Source organism: Neophocaena asiaeorientalis, unplaced genomic scaffold (assembly GCF_003031525.2).
Source record: "Neophocaena asiaeorientalis asiaeorientalis breed wild unplaced genomic scaffold, Neophocaena_asiaeorientalis_V1.1 scaffold280, whole genome shotgun sequence".
NCBI classification, from domain to species: Eukaryota; Metazoa; Chordata; class Mammalia; order Artiodactyla; family Phocoenidae; genus Neophocaena; species Neophocaena asiaeorientalis.
In genome coordinates this window covers 6,264,098-6,281,533 of record NW_020185321.1, presented here as the reverse complement: position 1 = coordinate 6,281,533, position 17,436 = coordinate 6,264,098, and the positions used below count along the sequence as shown (strand labels likewise).

The 17,436-nt window shown below is 39.9% G+C and overlaps 1 protein-coding gene across 4 annotated transcripts in view; it reads left to right on the top strand.

Annotated features, from left to right (window-relative positions):
* Nucleotides 1-17,436, top strand: part of LOC112392230 (zinc finger protein 585A) — a 33,037-nt gene that overhangs the window by 10,892 nt on the left and 4,709 nt on the right. For 3 of the 4 annotated variants that reach the window (XM_024733825.1, XM_024733826.1, XM_024733824.1), the window contains 2 exons: nt 3,767-3,859; nt 5,121-12,263. In XM_024733825.1, the coding sequence (XP_024589593.1) occupies nt 3,767-3,859; nt 5,121-7,453 (2,426 nt within the window). In that variant the 3' untranslated portion in view covers nt 7,454-12,263. Of the gene's footprint in view, nt 1-3,766; nt 3,860-5,120; nt 12,264-17,436 lie in introns of those variants that run through there. The other variant, XM_024733827.1, reaches the window with a different exon arrangement.

Below are 17,436 nucleotides of genomic sequence, written 5' to 3'. Positions count from 1 at the left end.
TTTTTTTTTTTTTTTTTTTTTGAGGTACGCGGGCCTCTCACTGTTGTGGCCTCTCCCATTGTGGAGCACAGGCTCCGGGCACGCAGGCTCAGCGGCCATGGCTCATGGGCCCAGCCGCTCCACAGCATGTGGGATCCTCCCGGACCGCGGCATGAACCCGTGTCCCCTGCATCGGCAGGCAGGCTCTCAACCACTGCGCCACCAGGGAAGCCCCACATACAACTTTTGACTTGCCAAACACTTAACTCCTAATAGTCTACTGTTGACTGAAAGGCTTACCAATAACATAAATAGTCAATTAACGTATATTTTGTGTGTTATATGTATTGTATACTGTATTCTTACAATAAAGTAAGCTAGAGAAAAGGTTATTAAGAAGATCATAAGGAAGAGAAAATACATTTACTCTACTATATTTATCAATACCGTAAGTTTATGTCATCTATTTATAAGGTGAATCGTCTGTCAATGCCTACATCAATATTGTCTTAAATGATACAAAGCACTATAGATGTTATATATATTACAACACTAGACATCAAAAATGAAAAGGTAATGTGAAAATGAAATTCATATTTATTTATAGGTGTAATGAACGATTCATGTATTGATAATGAAGAAGTAGCAATATGATTGCTTTATGGTAGCTTAGTGTAATTGATATGACGGTTTCATGGTAGCCTAGCCTATACAGTAATGAATAAAGTGTTATAAAATTTTTATGGCATACAGTATTATAGTCATATTCATAATGCAGTATTGGAAACATTGTTACGTTAAGAATAAACCACTTACCTGTGATGATAGGCTGATACCCAGTTTCTCCAATTACAAGAGAGGCATACTGTACAATAATGCACTTCTTGGAAAGCAGAGTTATAAAACAGTAAGAAAACTAACACATTATTAATTTTGTATTAAATGACACTCACCTTATGCCTATGTAAGGATAGGCTGTCCACCTCAATACAAGTCTTGTACATGATGTTCTACGTGATGAATACTTAGTCAATGATGATGACGATGACACACAAACTCTTCATACAGTTCTTGCCGTACAGTAATTAGATTTTTACAGGAAGACACATGTATACACAACAGATAAGTTTATTAACTGTACAGCATGATGATTCTTTACTGCTTTTTAAGTGGAAGTGAATCATCATAAAGGTCTTCATCATTGTCTTCACATTGAATGGGCTGAGGAGGAGAAAGAAGAGGAGGAGTTGGTTTTGCTGTCTCGGGGATGGCAGAGGTGGAAGAAGTGGGGGAAGTGGAAGAGGGGAAGCAGGAGATACAGGCACACTCGATGTAACATTATGGAAATACATCATAATTTCTAACTTTTTTGCTTTTTCATTTCTCTAAAAATATTTCTATACCATACCAACTCTTCTTCCACCCTTTGCTTTAGTTTCAGTGCCCATATCATAGAAAGGTCCATGTGGTAAAAGAAATCAAAAGCAGTCTTAAGTAAATCTGAACCTTCTGCCAGACTGTCTAATGTCAACTTGTTTTCTGGCACTGCTTCTTCATGTTTTCTTTCTAATCATCTGGCATTGGCTCGAAAGCCCTCAGATTCATCAAGCCTCTGCTGTGATGTCTATTAGCTCTTAAATTTCTCCAAGATAATCCTCCACACCCTCACCCCCACCTTTTTTGGCTTATTCACAATGTCTTTCTTGATTTCCCTTATTTACTCTGTTGTAAATCCTATGCAGTCATACACAACATCTGGACACAGTTTTTCTGGCAGGAATTTATTGTTTCAGGCTTGATGGCTTTCATGGCTTTTTCTATAACATCGATGGCATCGTCAGTGGTGTAATCCTTCCAGCCTTTTATGATGTTCTCTCTATCAAGTTTCTCTTTCACAGTGTTGACAGTCCTTTCCATAGACCACCATGTGTAATAAGCCTTAATGGTCCTTGTGACCCCCTGATCTAGGGGCTGAATTAGAGATGTTGTGTTTGGGGGCAGGTAGACCATTTCGTTGCCTTTGATGTTGAACTCACGGGGTTCTGGGTGACCAGTGACATTGTCCAATATCAAAAGGCAGTCCCTTACTGGCTGGGTACTTACTGACTCCAGGGACAAAGCATCAATGGAACCAATTCAGAAAGAAAGTTCTTGTTGTTCAGGCCTTCTTGTTTTACAACCAAAAGGCTGGCAGCTGGTGTTTATCTTTTCCTTTCAAGGCTTAGGGGTTAGCAGCTTTATAGATAAGGGTTGTCCTAATCATAAACTTGACTGCACTTGCACGAAACAGGGGAGTTAGTTAGGATTTAGGTTCCTGTCCTGGTGCTCACTTCTCTTCCTTAGTCCTTTGTGGCATTTTTTCCAGAATATGGCACTTTCATCTGCATTAAAAACCAGTTCAGGCAGATATCTTTTTTCTCCTGAATGATTTTCTTTATGGCATCTAGGAACTTATCTGCTGCCTTTTGGTCATCAGAAGCTGCTTCTCTTATCTCTCTTTAAAGTCAAACCTCTTTCTAAAATTATCAAACCATCCTTTACTGGCATTAAATTCTCTAGCTTTAAGCCCTTCACCTTCCTTTTGCTTTAAGTTACCATATAAGGACTTTGCTTTTTCTCAAGTCATATTAGAATCTATAGATACGCTTTTTTAAAAAATATTTATTTATTTGGCTGTGCCAGGTCTTAGTCGCAGCATGCAGGATCTTCATTGTTGCATGTGGGGTCTTTAGTTGCACATGTGAACTCTTAGTTGTGGCGTGTGGAATCTAGTTCCCCACCCAGGGATCGAACCCAGGCCCCCTGCATTGGGAGTATGGAGTCTTAGCCACTGGATCACCAGCAAAGTCCTGGAATGCTTTTCTTATAACAATCCTGTACCCCCATAAAAACTACATTTTTAATACAAGATAAAAAAAAGTGTTTCTCAAAAAGTGCATGGTGGGAATTCCCTGGCAGTCCAATGGTTAGGACTCTACTCTCTCACTGCTCAGGGCCTGGATTCAGTCCTCCCTAGTTGGGGAAATAGGATCCCACAAGCCATGAGGTGCAGCCAAAAAAAAAAAAAAAAAAAAAAGATGCAGGGTTTTTTTGTCTGCTGGTATATGCTTCATGTAGTTCTTTCTTTTTTTTTTTTTTCAATGGTTTTTACACTTAATTCATTTATCTTGAAATGGCTGGCAACAACAGCTGCAGACCTCAATCAAGCAATTCAGCTTTTTCTTGTAATGTCATGAATTTTCTCTGTTCTTGGGAGCATTTCCAGCATCACTAGTGGCACTTAGTATGTTAGTATGGGCCCTGTGATATTATTCAAGGTTTATGGTATTGCAATAAACATGAAACATATGTGAGAACCCAGAGAGATTACTTTTTACTGCTATACACAATTTACTGGAGAGAGGGACTGCTCATGAGGCAATGATTAGGGCATTTTAAGTGGATATTTACAGCACTGAGCTCACTGCAATAGCAATAGGAGGTGGCTACAAAATTCATGACATACCTAACTTTTTAAAAACATTTTTTGATATTTCTAGGCTATGAAGTTTGAGTTTTTTCAAATTGTCACGGATCTCCAAAAGATTTTCCAATATTTTCCGTAAAATCCATTTATAAGTTGGACCCATGTGGTTCAAAGCCCTGTTGTTCAAGGGTTAACTGTACTCTGTTCTCAGAGATACACTGTTACTTTCCTGTAGAACAAAGCCTCATTGAACAAGACTATTGGTTGGGCTCTGTAACACAATTAGCTGGACCCAGAACTTTTATCATTTCTCATGAACAGGGTATCAAGTTCCTGAAACAGAGGTTTTCATGTTGGAGCAAGGAAAGGAGCCATGGGCACTGCAGGGTGAGAGCCCACATCAGAGCTGTCCAGGTGAGTGAGTGTGACCCAGACTGATGGGAGACAGGGAAGTAAATCTCAGCCATCTTGAGAAAGACTGGCATCTTTGAAATGCTATTAAGCTGACTCTTCTGGAAGGTTCTGATTTTTTTGTATTATTTGAGGACCCTTGATATCAGCCTCTCAAATAACTAAATGCCTTCTATAAAAATGCCTTTGTCATTTCTAACTGTCTTCTTCCTTGGCTTTTTGGCGTCTGGATCACATGCCAATCTGCCTCAATAAATATTTTCTTTTTTTCTTGGTTATGCTCCTTTTCTATAACATTCGTTTTTTCTTTCTGCCTTTCGCATTGTCCAAGATTCAGTCTTTATGTATTCAGCTATTCATGGATTTTCTTTCTTTAAAAGTTACTATATGTCACACAGTCCCACTCCTGCTAGTCCTCTTTCATTTCTTTCTTTCTCATTGTGAGATGCTTTGGAACTTTATCTCCAATCATGCTCTCTTCCTTTTTTCTCCATAGTCACTGACTTAAGATTTCTCACTTTCCCATTCCCCATGTCTTTCATCCAACTGATGACTTAGAGGTCACTGTTGCTTAACCTTTAGGAGTACCTTTCTGACTTCCTTCCAAGGTTGCTTGAGACTTCACACTGACTGGGGGCTGTCTGCCTGGTTGGCTGATTTTTGAAATTGCTTTATTTCTATACTTCATATGATGAGGTTTGAGTTTAATCATGTCTTCATTCAGGACACACTATCATCATCAGTATGGGTAAGGATTCTCTATTATTTTATTTTTTCAATTTATTCATTATTCCTTCTTTTCCCCATACTCATCTCACTTCCCATCATAGGCAATTGTTTTATATGATAGAAGCATATTTTTAAGTTCATATTTAAAGTGACTTGGGGTATGTATTATTAGTTTATATAAATATTATTGTGCTATATATCTTGTTCTTTGCCTTTTTTCACTTCCTGGCACAGTGCATTGAGTTCATATTCTAAATAAACTGAATTGTATCCCAGAATGTTTCCTATCACCACTATCACCAAGTCTTCTCAGCCAATGATTCACCCTCACCCTTTTCACTGTGTTCAACCTGGATGAACCATATGACCCTCTTCTCTTGCCTCTGCTAGCTGCTATTTGAGCTAAAATCATCTTATTCTCCTTTGAGAAGGAGAGTTTCGGTTTCAAACCTCACAGAGAATTTCTGAAAAACTTCTTTCTACATTGAGAGGAAAGGTGATGCTACAAGTGACGTTTTATTGTATTTTATTCTAGAAGGATTGTGGCAGATTGATGACCAGATAGAGAGCTATCAACAAAGAGAAAACAAATCTTTAAGAGATGTTGCTTTCATCAAGAAAATATTGACTATAAAGAGGGATTATGAATATAAAGACAGAAAAATAATTCATGTGAGCCAAAACATTCCTTCCCCAAAGAGACCTCATCAGTGTGACTTATATGGAAATGCTTTAAGCCATAATTTAGATTTACACGGTCATAATAGAAACAGTGGATCAAAGAACGTTAATAAGATTACTGAATATGGTAAAATTTCCTCCTGTACTAAACATGAGTGTACTCCAATAGGAGAGAAATTATGGGGCCATAATCAATGTGGAAAAATCCTCAGCTATAAACAAGTACCCTGTCAACATCAGAAAAGTCATACTGGGGCAAAATCTTATGAATGTGCTGAATTTGGAAATATCTTCACCCAGAAGTCACAACTCAAGGTACATCTGAAAGTGCATACAGGAGAAAAACTGTATGTATGTATTGACTGTGGGAAGGCTTTTGTACAGAAGCCAGAATTCATTACACATCAGAGAACTCATACTAGAGAGAAGCCCTATAAGTGCAGTGAATGTGGGAAAGCCTTTTTCCAAGTATCTTCTCTTTTCAGGCATCAGAGAATTCATACTGGAGAAAAACTCTATGAATGCAGTGAGTGTGGGAAAGGCTTCTCTTATAACTCAGATCTTAGTATACATCAGAAAATTCATACTGGAGAGAGACACCATGAGTGCAGTGATTGTGGCAAAGCATTCACGCAGAAGTCCACACTCAAGATGCATCAGAAAATTCATACAGGCGAGAGATCCTATATATGTATTGAATGTGGACAGGCCTTCATCCAGAAGACACACTTGATTGCGCACCGCAGAATTCATACTGGAGAAAAACCATATGAATGCAGTAACTGTGGGAAGTCCTTCATTTCCAAGTCACAACTGCAGGTACATCAACGAACTCACACAAGAATGAAACCGTCTATATGCAACGAATATGGGAAGGTTTTCAACAATAGTTCCAACCTCAATACACATAAGAAAGTACAAATGAGAGAGAAATCTTCCATATGTACTGAATGTGGTAAGGCCTTTACGTACAGGTCAGAGTTGATTATACATCAGAGAATTCACACCGGAGAGAAACCTTATGAATGCAGTGATTGTGGAAAAGCCTTCACTCAGAAGTCAGCACTCACAGTGCATCAGAGAATTCATACAGGAGAAAAATCATATATATGCATGAAATGTGGGCTAGCCTTCATCCAGAAGGCACACTTGATTGCCCATCAAATAATTCATACAGGAGAGAAACCTTATAAATGTAGTAATTGTGGGAAATCCTTTACTTCCAAGTCACAACTTCACGTGCATAAACGAATTCACACAGGAGAGAAACCTTATATGTGCACTAAATGTGGGAAGGCATTTACCAACAGGTCAAATCTCATTACACATCAGAAAACTCATACAGGAGAGAAATCCTATATATGTCCTAAATGTGGCAAGGCCTTCACACAAAGGTCAGACTTGATTACACATCAGAGAATTCATACTGGGGAGAAACCTTATGAATGCAATACCTGTGGAAAAGCCTTCACCCAGAAGTCACACCTCAATATACACCAGAAAATTCACACTGGAGAGAGACAGTATGAATGCCATGAATGTGGGAAAGCCTTCAACCAGAAATCAATACTCATTGTGCATCAGAAAATTCATACAGGAGAGAAACCCTATGTGTGCACTGAGTGTGGAAGAGCCTTCATCCGGAAGTCAAACTTTATTACTCATCAGAGAATTCATACTGGGGAGAAACCTTATGAATGCAATGATTGTGGGAAATCCTTCACCTCCAAGTCTCAGCTCCTGGTGCATCGACCAATTCACACAGGAGAAAAACCATATGTGTGTGCTATATGTGGGAAAGCCTTTAGTGGCAGGTCAAATCTCAGTAAACATCAGAAAACTCATACCGGAGAAAAGCCCTACATCTGTTCTGAATGTGGGAAGACCTTCAGACAAAAGTCAGAACTGATTATACATCATAGGATTCATACTGGAGAGAAACCTTATGAATGCAGTGACTGTGGTAAATCGTTCACTAAGAAATCACAGCTCCAAGTGCATCAACGAATTCACACAGGAGAGAAGCCTTATGTGTGTGCTGAGTGTGGGAAGGCCTTCACTGACAGATCAAATTTGAACAAACACCAGACAACGCACACTGGAGACAAACCCTATAAGTGTGTAGTCTGTGGGAAAGGCTTTGTTCAGAAATCGGTTCTCGGCGTGCATCAGAGTATTCACACTTGAGAGAAACATTCTGAGAAAACCTCAGTGAGATCAGATTTTATTTTACATTATGGAATTCATGCAACAGAAAAATATGCATATTATCGTAACTAGAAATGCTCCATCAGAATGTCATACATTACTATACAGAAGAGGACCTCTGAAAGGACCCTGAATGGGAGGACCCCTTCCCATATTGTCACCAGCCTCAGTAAACCTTGAGGCATTCATACTGAGAAGGAACTTTGTCAGTTTGGTACATTAGAAGAAGCCTTCTCATGAAAACTGTAATGGACCACTGTTAGCAAATTCTGCACCGGAAACATTATGTGAAGTCATGTTAATGATAATCCTGTTTACTGTGGAATAGGTAATATGCCAACAAGTTGAATGGTAGAACAGCATAATATATACGATAATGATAAACCCTAAGTTCTGTGAGATGTTTGTTGCAGAACACATTGCCTAACAATTTTGTGTGTCATTCTTCTGTTGAATCAAACGTGGTCTGCGTATCTAATCCCCCATTGCATATTTTTATCAAGAAAGGGATGCCACAATAAAAAAATTATTTATGTATACAGATATAAACCTCAGAGTGTATGTTGACTCCCCCATTATCCTCTAGCACCATGAATGGTACCCCCGCCTTATTAGCCACCAGTAGAGTGTTTTCAACTTTCATACAGCACATTGTCTTCTGACCCCTATAATTGCATTATGACTGCCTATTCGTGTTGACTACCATTATCTCCCAGACTTACTGACCCTTAATTAGCCCCCAGTATAGTGTCCTGTGAGCTCCCATTACCTTCAGGAAAGCTTCTGAAGTAAGAATGTTCAGGTCACCTCAGTCAACTCTTCACCTTGGTCTCCCTCTTGCTGTTACAGTTTTATAGTGCTTCCAGCTCATTTGCCTTCCTTAATGACTTGACCTTTATAATGACAATAATGAATCAATAACTCATTAAAACAAACCCCAACATACCTTCACTGTCTTCTCTCTATCCATCTTCATTCCATGCACTCTTCAAGGACCTTCTCCCCCATGTGCCTCAAACACATCAGGTTAGATCCTGCCTCAGGGCCTTTGCATTTGCAGTGCCCTCTTCAAAGAGCACAGTTCCTCATTATATCTGTGTGGTTTACTCCGTTGTGTCTTTCTTCCAATGGCATATCTTCACAGAGGCCTGCCCTGCCCTCCCCTGCCTGCCTGGCTTAAAATTCCATCATCCTCCCCTTCCTCCTTTATCCTCTCCATAACACTTATTACCATGATGCCCTGTATATTTCACTTATTTGTCTATGGTTCCCACTCTAGAATGTTTTTCCCCATTTTGTTCACCATTGTGAGCCTAGACCCATGCCTGACATACAACAGTCCTTCTATGAGTGCACGTTGTGGAGTGTTGACCATGCTCATCCCATGACTTCCCTTTGATCCTTTCTGTATTGCAGCATAAGATGCTCCGATGGGGAGAACCAACTTGTCTAAAACACACAAGGCTTTTTCACCCCGTCTTTACCTGGGCTGTGCCTCCTTCCTGTTCTAAAAGTTGTAACATCATTGTAAACCTTTTGCTCTGATGCCAGCCCATTTAAAGAAGGGACTGAGGCACAGGAAATCACTCCCACATGGATGGGACTTGATGCTTGATGTTTCAGGATTCCCTTCAATGATTCTGAAATACCACAGTCAGCTCCAAAGTGATCACAAAAGAGCCCACTCACACTGCCCGAGCATGCACAGTCCTGCCTTACCCCAATTGCACCTTGATGGGGCCTTGTCTACCCCATAACTTGACCTACAGACCTGCTTATCATGCCCTGACAGGTATGCCCAAAGCTAATAATATGGAGAGGCCAAGAGCAGAGAAGGGTTGACCTTCCTTAAAAGTTAGGTGTGCAACCTAAGACTGGGGCAGCAGTGGTCTCACAGATGCATGCAGAGGGTCTGATTGAAAGCTCAGCTGCTGGGTGGCCAAATGAACCAGCAAAATGGTTCCTTCAAGTCAGTCCATTGGCAATGCTGAGAGTGGGAAACAGTTGGGTTGTACAGAAATCTTCTCACCTTTGTGAATAGCAGCGTGAGGGTTGAGAATGGGGACAGAACCTGGTTAAGGGGACAGGTCTAAGGATTTTCCTGTAATCCCCTCACCCAAATTGGGCAGTGATTAGTGACATACCCCATTACCACACCTTAGATCCATGTCTAATCCATCATTAGCTCCCCTTTATCTCACCCCTTCACAGTATCTGATGAGCCACTGTACACCCTTCTCTATGTTAGAACAGTATCTGGTGACCCACTACTCCCTTTTAACTCATTCAGCACTATTTCTGGGGCTTCACTCAATGTTTTACGACCCACCATCTTCCCCCAACTTAGGACAGTGTTTGCTGATCCCGCAGGAGAGTGTCTGGAGATCTCTCCATTACCCCCTTCTTAACCTACCCCAGCACAATGTCTGGACACCCTCCATTATCCCCCTTTGACTTTACTCCATCGCTGTGTTTGTCACCTCTTATTACAGGAAATAGTGTCTGGAGATCTTCTCATTACTTCTTCCAGTTACCTCCAGCATAATGTGTATTACTTCACCACATTTGTGAAACAGTCTGGTAACCTCCATACTCCCCATTTATTCCCACTTTCACCAAATAGTAACTGATGACTGCTTATTACAATCCTCAGAGTAGGAAACCATGATATACCCCACCTAATCCAACTTTTAACATTATCTCCTGATTCTTTCATTACACCTCTATCAGGATGGCTTGTGTTTCCCTCCATTTGTTGTCCATCACAATGATGGTGACCAGTTATCTTCCATTACTCCACCTAACAGTGTTTGTAACCATCCCCAACACAGTATGTGGTGATGCCCCCTATACTCTCTGAACACTGGTGTGTGCCATTAACCTGCTTCCCTCTCCCCAGATGAGGGCAATGACTGATAAGGCACCATAAACTTCACATTAGCCATCTCTGTAGGACCCCCGTTAACAACTGGCACAAAGTCTGTTGGTGCTCATTACCCACTAATACAGTATCTGTGACTCTTCCATTAAATCCTGGTAATATCTGCTATTTCCCTATTGGCCCTCAGTAACACAGTGTCTACTGATTCCCCGTTGCCCACATTGCTTCATGAAGCCACTTAGTGTGGCTACTGCAAGTCCCCCAGTATTGCTTCTCCAAGTCCCCACTGTTTGCCTGGACAGGAACCCTGGGGGATGGAGAAGGGATGAGGATCAGGTCCTAGCCTCATAGACACCCTCCAGGGAATTGTTCTGGAGTAGGCTGGGGAGGATCTGGGAGACCCAGGAGATCACAAACAGCTTCCCATTTACTACATGAGGAATGAAACAAGCAGAATAGTGAAAGCTGTCAACGTGGATTAATATCCAGGTGCCAACCCTGATGCCCAGTAACCTCCCCCGAGCCTCAGTTGCCTCACCTGTAAAATAGAGTTATGGAGGATGAAGTGACTTAATATGGGTCACTTGAGGGGAGTAGGGCTAGTGGAGACCAATGAGAGGGTCCCTGTTGTTAATGATATTACTAGTTATAAGTTGACACAAGATCAACCTCTGTATGGCTGTACCAAAACCTCACAGAGGGAAATGTATATTATTTTATTGTAAATTACTTTCAATTATTTCTCCTTTATATTTACTGTAACATAATATTATAGTACTGAGATATTTTTAAAGTCAGCTTTATTGAGGTATAATTTACACACAGTAATAGTCACCCTTAAAAGTGTACAGTTCTGACAAATGTGTACAATCATGTAATCAACATCACAACCAAGAGAACAGTTCCTTCATTCCCCTAAATTCCCTCCTATCCCTTTTTAATCAATCTCTCTATCCACTCCCAACCCCTCGAAATCATTGATCCGTTTCCTGTTTCTATAGTTTTTTCTTTTTCACATGTCATATAAATGTGTGTGTATCCATATATATGTAAAAATGTGTCTCCTTTGGAGTCTGACTTCTTTCATTTAGTGTATTTGAGATTCATCCATATGGTTGTATGAGATACAAATGGAAATATGCTGATGAAAAGACATTCAACATCATTAGTCATCAGGAAAAATGCAAATTAAAACCATAATGACATACCACTACACACTTATCAGAATGGCAATAAATAACAGTACAAAAGTTGGCAAGGATGTAAAGCAATAGACACTTGCATGCATTGCTGATGGGAATGATATACAATGGTATCTCCACTCTGGACAAAAGTTTCACAAGTTCTTATAAAGTTAACTATATACTTATCCTATGACCCAGCTATCCCACTCCTAGGTATTTATCCTAGAGAAATGAGAAATTATATACTCGAATGTTCACAGAAACCGCATTCATAATCACCAAAAGATTAGAAACAACCCAAATGTCCATCAGTGGGTGAATAAACACAATGTAGTACATCTGTACAATGGAATACTACTCAGCCATAAAAAGGCTGATTTATGACACCAGAGAAAGGAATGATTCACTGACACAAGTTACAACGTGGATGAATCTCAAAAGTATTATGTTTTACTGTGTGATAATTTAAATTATGTTTGATAAAAGACTTCTTATTAGAAATTAGATTATAAATATCTATACATAATTAGATTTGTACATTAGTTATAATTTTATACTCCATATCATTATATACTATAATAATGTATATTTGTAATATAGTACACTGTAATACCATTTATTGTATATTTCTTATTACAATAAAAATGTTTATTTTATATGAATGTAATATGTACTGTATGATTATATATTGGAGTATGTAATTTTTTTCTATTTTGTATATCAATTTTTCACATAAAGTTTCAGTTATTTGTATTTTTACATGTTTACATTTAATGTTTATAGTGTAAAGTTATAACTATAATAAAAGAGGCCATAGGGTCTGAAGAACCTGCAGTTGTAGCTGGTCAACGTTTTTACTATCTGTCAACACGCCCATTCTGGCTGTTCTTAACATGGCTGACGCTTGTTTCTCTTTGGGCCTTTGCCTGGCTGTGTTCTCTGAGAGTACTCTGCTTCCCCAGTGTTCATGCAGTTTGCTGTCCTCTTCTGTTTGGAGAGTTCACACATACACACACCATTGTATATGAAGTAACACACTTCTTGGAGTCACTTCCTATTTTGTACTATATTTGTGCTGCAAGTACCACCGTCTGACCTAATATTAAATGTTTCTTTTTTTGATTTATCATTCCTTCCTCCCCACTGGACCATCACCCTCATGATGTCAGGACTTTGTCTTTCTCCTGCTGTGTCCAAGGCAGCCAGCATGGTTCCAGCACAAAGTAGAAACTCAGTACAAATTTGTTAAATGGATGAATGAATGATAGCAATAGCAGTGAGGTTGACCAAGTGCTCCACACGGTGAGCTAAATTTGTGGGGAGGAAGGAGGGGGTAGGAGGGTGGGTTGGTTATAGGTCCTCTAATTTGAGATTTAATTCCCCTCCTCATGCCCCGGCACAACCACGCCCTTTCTCCCCTGGCCATCCCATCCTTCCCCTCCCCAGCGTATCTGACCTGCATCCTCCCCCAGCATCCACAAGTTAGCACTGTGTCTCCTTACTAAGCCTCCTCCAGGTTGTGGTGGGTAGGCTATGTAGAGCAGGGAGGACAATAGTGGGGGACACGCAGGCAGGGGGCCATCCTGGCAGCATCCACCCCAGCACTTTCAATCTCGTAACCCATCATTCAGTCCAGTCTGCCCTGCCTGCTCTATCAGAAGAGCCACCAGTGGATATGAAACCCAGGGGACAAGGGGAAGGTGGCAGGGTGGAGGATTCCAGGCCTAGTGTGGCAGGTGTGGACCCTGTGGCTAAGGTCTGGTTAAAGCCAATGTTGTCATGGGCACTTGCCCTAATGTCAGGGTGAGCTGAGACCTGCATCCTCAGCATTCAATAGGGCTACTTGTGCTGGAGTGACTGTTATCTATATTATATCCTACCCCACCTGAGCTCACCCCACTTTCCATACCATATGCTGTACCATACCATACCACTTATTAACTATTTTACTTAATTCTACAATTATATTCTTATTGAAGTATAATTAATAGTTATAATTTATAACTAATATCAGAATCCTTGTCATTATTTATTGTATGCCTCAAATTACTAAGATACCATGAATAACATCAACTCTGATACTAAGAAATCCCATGTCCCTTCTGCTTTTTGCTACCTTCTGGTTGTTGTCTGCATTATATTAACACAACAATAGCCCCACCCCTAGGGGCAATGTTTTTTCTCCTTTGTGAAATAGGCACAATTAGTTTACTCCTTTATTGATATTATTGTGCTATTTTAATATTATAATATTGGACATTGCTACTAAAACAAAAACTGGTGTTCTCTGTTCCCATCTAAGAAACAGGACAATGTAAGCCCAACATTAATACAGTCATTTGAATTATATTAAGGTTATGATTATTATTAATGCCAATTCTGAGAACCCATGGTGGGTTCCATTGCACTCTGGAAAGTGGCACATTTATAATGCATTGCTGAGTAGGTTAGCTAACTATTTATTGCTATGTAACAAAGTACCCAAAACTTAATGGATTAAAACAACAGTAAACATTTATTCTCTTACAGTTTCTGAGAGCCAGGAATCTGGGAACAGCTTAGCTTTTGGTGGTTCTGGCTCAGGAACTGTCCTGAGGTTGTAGTCAAGATGTTGACCAGATGTTGCAGTAATCTGAAGGCTTACTGGGGTTTGTGGGCTCTGATTCCAAGCTAGCTTACATGACTATTGGCAGAAGGCTTTAATACCTCACCACATGGACCCCACAAGTCTTCTTGAATGTATTCACAATATGGTGGTTGGATTGGTTACATTGGTCAACCTTATTCATTGTAGAAGAGGACTACACAGAAGTTTGAATACCAGGAGGCAAGATTCATTAAGGGAAATCTTGCAGGCTGGCTACCATGCTGGCAGTGTGATTATTTGCATTTATGTTAATACTATCATAATAATTGATACCACTATTAAGAATGATGACAGTCTTGTAAACCAAAGGGAGATGGTCCACACTACAAGGTCTCTGTGAGGTTTAAATGACATGGAACTCAGTACACAGTGCTAATGATGATGATGGCAGCAAATTTTACTATTTGAGTGCACTTGTCCCTGTTCCAGGCAATTTAAATCTATAAGCTCAATCCAGTCCACACAACAGTGCTTAAGATAGGCTCAATTATTATCCCTATTTCACAGATGAGGTATCCGACTCCTTAAGAGTTGAGGAGCTTGCTCAAGGTCACAAAGCTAGTAAATAGCACAGGGGGAATTCAAACCCAGGCCAGCTGGCTACAAGGTCCATTGTATTAACCCCCATGCAATGTGACTCTGAAAGGTCATTGTTAGTATGGTCACTCATAGTGTTGTATACAATTAGACTCTAGTTATAATGGAGTAGTTATAGTGTGGTTGTAATACTTCTATCTGAAAAGCCTGGTTATTCCTCTACCCCTGTCCCTCACTCGCCCTATAGAAACAGTAAATTACTAACATCATTATTATAACTATGCCTATTATAAGAATGATTAACATTTCAATCTTTGTATGATTTGGCTTCATTTTAAAATTTATTTTTACCTGGGAGTCTTTTCCTACCTGAGCTTTATATCAGCATTTAGTGGTGCATGAAGCCAATAAAGAGTAGCTCCATGGAGTCCTATCTAATCCAAGTCCCCCCTGTCTTAGCTTGGGCTGCCTAGATGAATACCATAGACTGGGTGGCTTACACAACAGAAATTAATTTTCTTACAGTCTGGGGCCTGGCAAGTTCAAGATCCTCCTAAGTGGCCATCTTGAACCCTACTACTCTAGTTATCTTTTCCTGTGATGTCTTTGTCTGACTTTGGTATCAGGGTAATGCTGGCCACATAAAATGAGTTTGGAAGTTTACCCTCCTCTTCAAATTTTGGAATAATTTGAGAATTATTGGCATTAATTCTTCTGTAAATGTTTGATAGAATTCACCAGTGGAGCCATCTGTTACTTGGGATTTTCCTTCTTGGGAGGATTCAGATTATTAATTCAAACGCCTTAGTACTTATAACTCCATTCAAACTTTCTATTTCTTGATTCTGTCTTGGTAGGTTGTATATTTTTAGGAATTCATTCATTTCTTGTAGTTTATCCAGTTTGTTGGTATATAATTGTTTATAGTAATCTCTTATGATCCCTTTTATTTCTATGGTATCAGTTATGTCTCCTCTTTCCAATTTTATTTAGTTTCATTGTTAGTCTGCCAAAAGGTTTGTCAACTTTATCTTTTGAAAAAGCCAACTTTTAATTTCTTTGATTTTTCTATTTCTAGTAAAAAAATATCTCTGCTCTAATCTTTATTATATCCATCCTTCTTCTAGCTTTGGGTTTTGTTCTTCATTGTCTAGTTCCTTGAAGTGTAAATCTAGTTTGGGTTTTGTGGGGGTTGTTTTTTGAGATATTTCCTCTTTTTTAGGCATTTATTGCTATAAACCTCCCTCTTAGTACTGCTTTCGGTATTTGGTATTTTTGTTTTGTGTTTGTCTTGAGATCGCTTCTAATTTCCATTTTGATTTCTTCTTTGAATCTCTGGTTTTTCAAAAGTGTGTTTTAAAATTTCTACATAGTGAATTTTCCATTTTCCTTCTGTTATTGATTTCTTTTAATCTATTGTCAGAAAGAAAAAACTTACCAAACCATAGTGCAAACATCATGTACAGGAAAGTAACTGAGACAACCTTCTTAACTAAACTAGAGACCTTATGGCAAATTCACCATTTTTTCACTAATGTCCTGTTCTCTGCTCCTGGATTGGATACAAGTAGTAATATCTCCTCAGCTGCCTCCAGCCTCTAAAACTTCCTCAGTATTTCATTGTCCTTCATGACCTCAAATTGTGTTGATTTGGTGTTAAGAAGAAAAGCTTCCTAATGAAAGAATGCCAAAATTCTATGGTGTCAGTTACATCAGTTTTCCTTATCAACATATATTTCTGAATGACTAGCCAGGTGTCTCGGTTGATATTCTTATCTCATATAAAGGAACTCGGCTTCCATACCAAATCAAAGGTCTATATATAAATCATGAGATGTATATACTAGACTGTCCTTCACCTTCTACTTCATCATTCTTTCTTTTTTTCTGGCTGCATCAGGTCTTAGTTGCGGCACACGGGATCTTCATTGAGGCATGCGGGATCTTTCATTGAAGTGCACAGGCTTCTCTCTAGTTGTGGCGTGCAGGTTTTCTCTCTCTAGTTGTGGCGCACAGGCTCCAGGGTGCATGGGCTCTGTAGTTGTGGCGCGTGGGCTTAGTTGCCCCGCAGCATGTGGGATCTTAGTTCCTTGACCAGGTATCGTCCCCGTGTCCCTTGCATTGTCAGGTGGATTCTTTACCACTGGACCACCAGGGAAGTCCCCTGAGTATTTCATTTGCAATTTCCTTTCCATTCCTCAGTGGTAGAATTACAATTCCACTTTACCTGTGTGTTCTTGTTCATGAACACTTAATCTTCTGGCTTCAGCTGATCTCACTGAGAAGTTAAAATTTCAGAGATCCTTGAGATGAGGTTTGCTCCTTTGAAATCACTCTTTTATTGCTTTTTCTCCTCACACAATCCCCTCCCCAAGCCTCTCACATCTTGGGTTGGCCTTCAGAGCATTTCCTCTGTGGTCCTGGTTATGGTTTTCATTCATGACAATTGTTGGGGTCTTAGGGGGATTCAAAGCATGGCTTGGGGTCATGGTTGGTCCAAGGATCCTCAAAGCTGTGTCTGAAGCACACTTCTTCCTCTCCATTGTCCATTCCTTCTAGGATCCCAGTTGGGCATGTCAGACTTACATTTCTGTACCTCCTGCATGTATTGCTCTTCACTGTGTTCCCATTGCCCCGGTCCAAGGAAGAAGGTGCTAGAAAACTGGTGTGCCTGACCGGCAGGAAGTAATGCCCTCCATGGCCAGATCCCCCA